The sequence below is a fragment of the Monoraphidium neglectum genome (genome assembly GCF_000611645.1).
Source record: "Monoraphidium neglectum strain SAG 48.87 unplaced genomic scaffold scaffold02334, whole genome shotgun sequence".
In the NCBI taxonomy this organism is placed as follows: Eukaryota; Viridiplantae; Chlorophyta; class Chlorophyceae; order Sphaeropleales; family Selenastraceae; genus Monoraphidium; species Monoraphidium neglectum.
Window position 1 is genome coordinate 1,005 of NW_014011294.1, and position 1,689 is coordinate 2,693.

A 1,689-nucleotide genomic window follows, 5' to 3' on the forward strand; every position below is an offset into this window, starting at 1 on the left:
ACACACACACACACACACACACACACACACACACACACACACACACACACACACACACACACACACAACACCCCGCACCCACCCCCAGGTCGGCCTGAGTGTGTCGCGCGTGGGCAGTGCCGCGCAGTTCCCCGCGATGAAGCAGGTGGCGGGCACCCTGAAGCTGGAGCTGGCGCAGTACCGCGAGGTGGCGGCCTTCGCACAGTTCGGGTCCGACCTGGACGCAGCCACGCAGGTGCGGCGGTGTTTTCGCGGCGGCGGCGGGGTTGTCGCACGCGCACGCGTGCGCGCTTGCGCTGCGGGTCTTTTTGGCGGCGGAGCGTCTGCGGCCGCGCGGCGCGCCGGTTGGGAGTGGCGTCGCTGGTTGGGAGTTGCGCACGAGGGCTCGCAGATGCGAATGCCACGTGCTGATGGTTTGGTGCGGCACCTTGCAGCAGCACCATGGCTCCTGTGCTTGCCGCCCTGCCCCTACTCCCCAAAACCGCCCCTGATTCAACACCCCACTCCCTTCAACACAAACACACACACTCACACACGAACTCACACGCACCGCAGTACGTCCTGGAGCGCGGCGCGCGCCTGACTGAGGTGCTGAAGCAGCGCCAGTTCAACCCCATGCCCATTGAGGAGCAGGTGGTGGTGGTGTACGCCGCAACAAAGGGATACCTGGACAAGGTGGGGGTCACCCGGGGTCACTTGGGGTCACTCACAGGTTACTTTGGGTTACGTGGTGGGTATAGGGTGTTGCGCATGGGTTTCGCGTCAAAGGGTTGCAGAGCCCGGTCAGAGCCGGGCTCATGCCCCTTGCACCTCGCAAGCACGCGCGCCCCACAGACATGCACCAACGCCTCTCACCGACACACACACACACACACACACACACACACACACACACACACACACACACACACAGACGTGCACACGCGCCTCTCCCTTTCAAATACGCCAGGTGTCTACGTCTGACATCACCGCGGCCGAGGCCGCCATCCTGAAGCACGTGGACCCCGCCATCTACAAGGTGCTGCGCGCCAAGCAGAAGATCACCCCCGAGCTCACCGCCCACCTCCACGCGCAGCTGTCCTCGGTGCCGCTGCCCGGCCAGTGATCCGGCCGCTCGGCAGGACGCGTTGTTGATTGAAGCTTGAACGGGAAGCGGGATGGGGCAGGCCGCTTGGGGTCGCTGCACGCGACGGCGTCAGCGGCGGCGGATTTTGCTTGAAGACGGCTTATTGGCGCGGCGCGCGGCCGCGGTCGCACGGCTTCTTAGAGGCCTGCAGGCGCGGCCGTGCGTCACGCGGACGGCTTGATACTCATGGGGTTGAGGAGGCCGCGGCTGGGGGCGCCTGAGCGGTTCGCGGCGGGGCGCTCCCATTTTTGCGGGGCCTGAACGGCGGCCAGTCGCCCTGGGTCTGCAGTTTGCGGTGGTCGACGCACGGTTATCGGGCGGGGCGTTGCCTGCTGTGGGCCATCGATGCAGGGCCGCATGCGCGGGCCGCGGGCTGCATGCATCCACGCGTCAAGCGCCAGCGGCTGTCGCGCCGTGGCAGCCCGGCGCCGTGTAACACTGGTCTGGCGCGCAGGGAGAGTAAAACAACGAGTGCGCCGCGGTGCTCGGGAACGCGGCGCGCAGTGTGGGGTAATTTGTGCACGACGGCTTCAAGAGCTTGCTGCGCACCCAGCCCTGGATGG

At 66.2% G+C, this 1,689-nt stretch overlaps 1 protein-coding gene across 1 annotated transcript in view; it reads left to right on the forward strand.

The window, feature by feature from the left end:
- Window positions 1-1,105, forward strand: part of MNEG_10484 (ATP synthase, H+ transporting) — a gene marked incomplete at both ends in the record, with an annotated part of 2,083 nt that extends 978 nt beyond the window's left edge. Inside the window, 3 exons of the mRNA XM_014041044.1 lie at window positions 89-235; window positions 556-675; window positions 950-1,105. Of these exons, the coding sequence (XP_013896498.1) occupies window positions 89-235; window positions 556-675; window positions 950-1,105 (423 nt within the window). The remainder of the gene's footprint in view (window positions 1-88; window positions 236-555; window positions 676-949) is intronic.
- Between the last annotated feature and the right edge of the window lie 584 nt (window positions 1,106-1,689).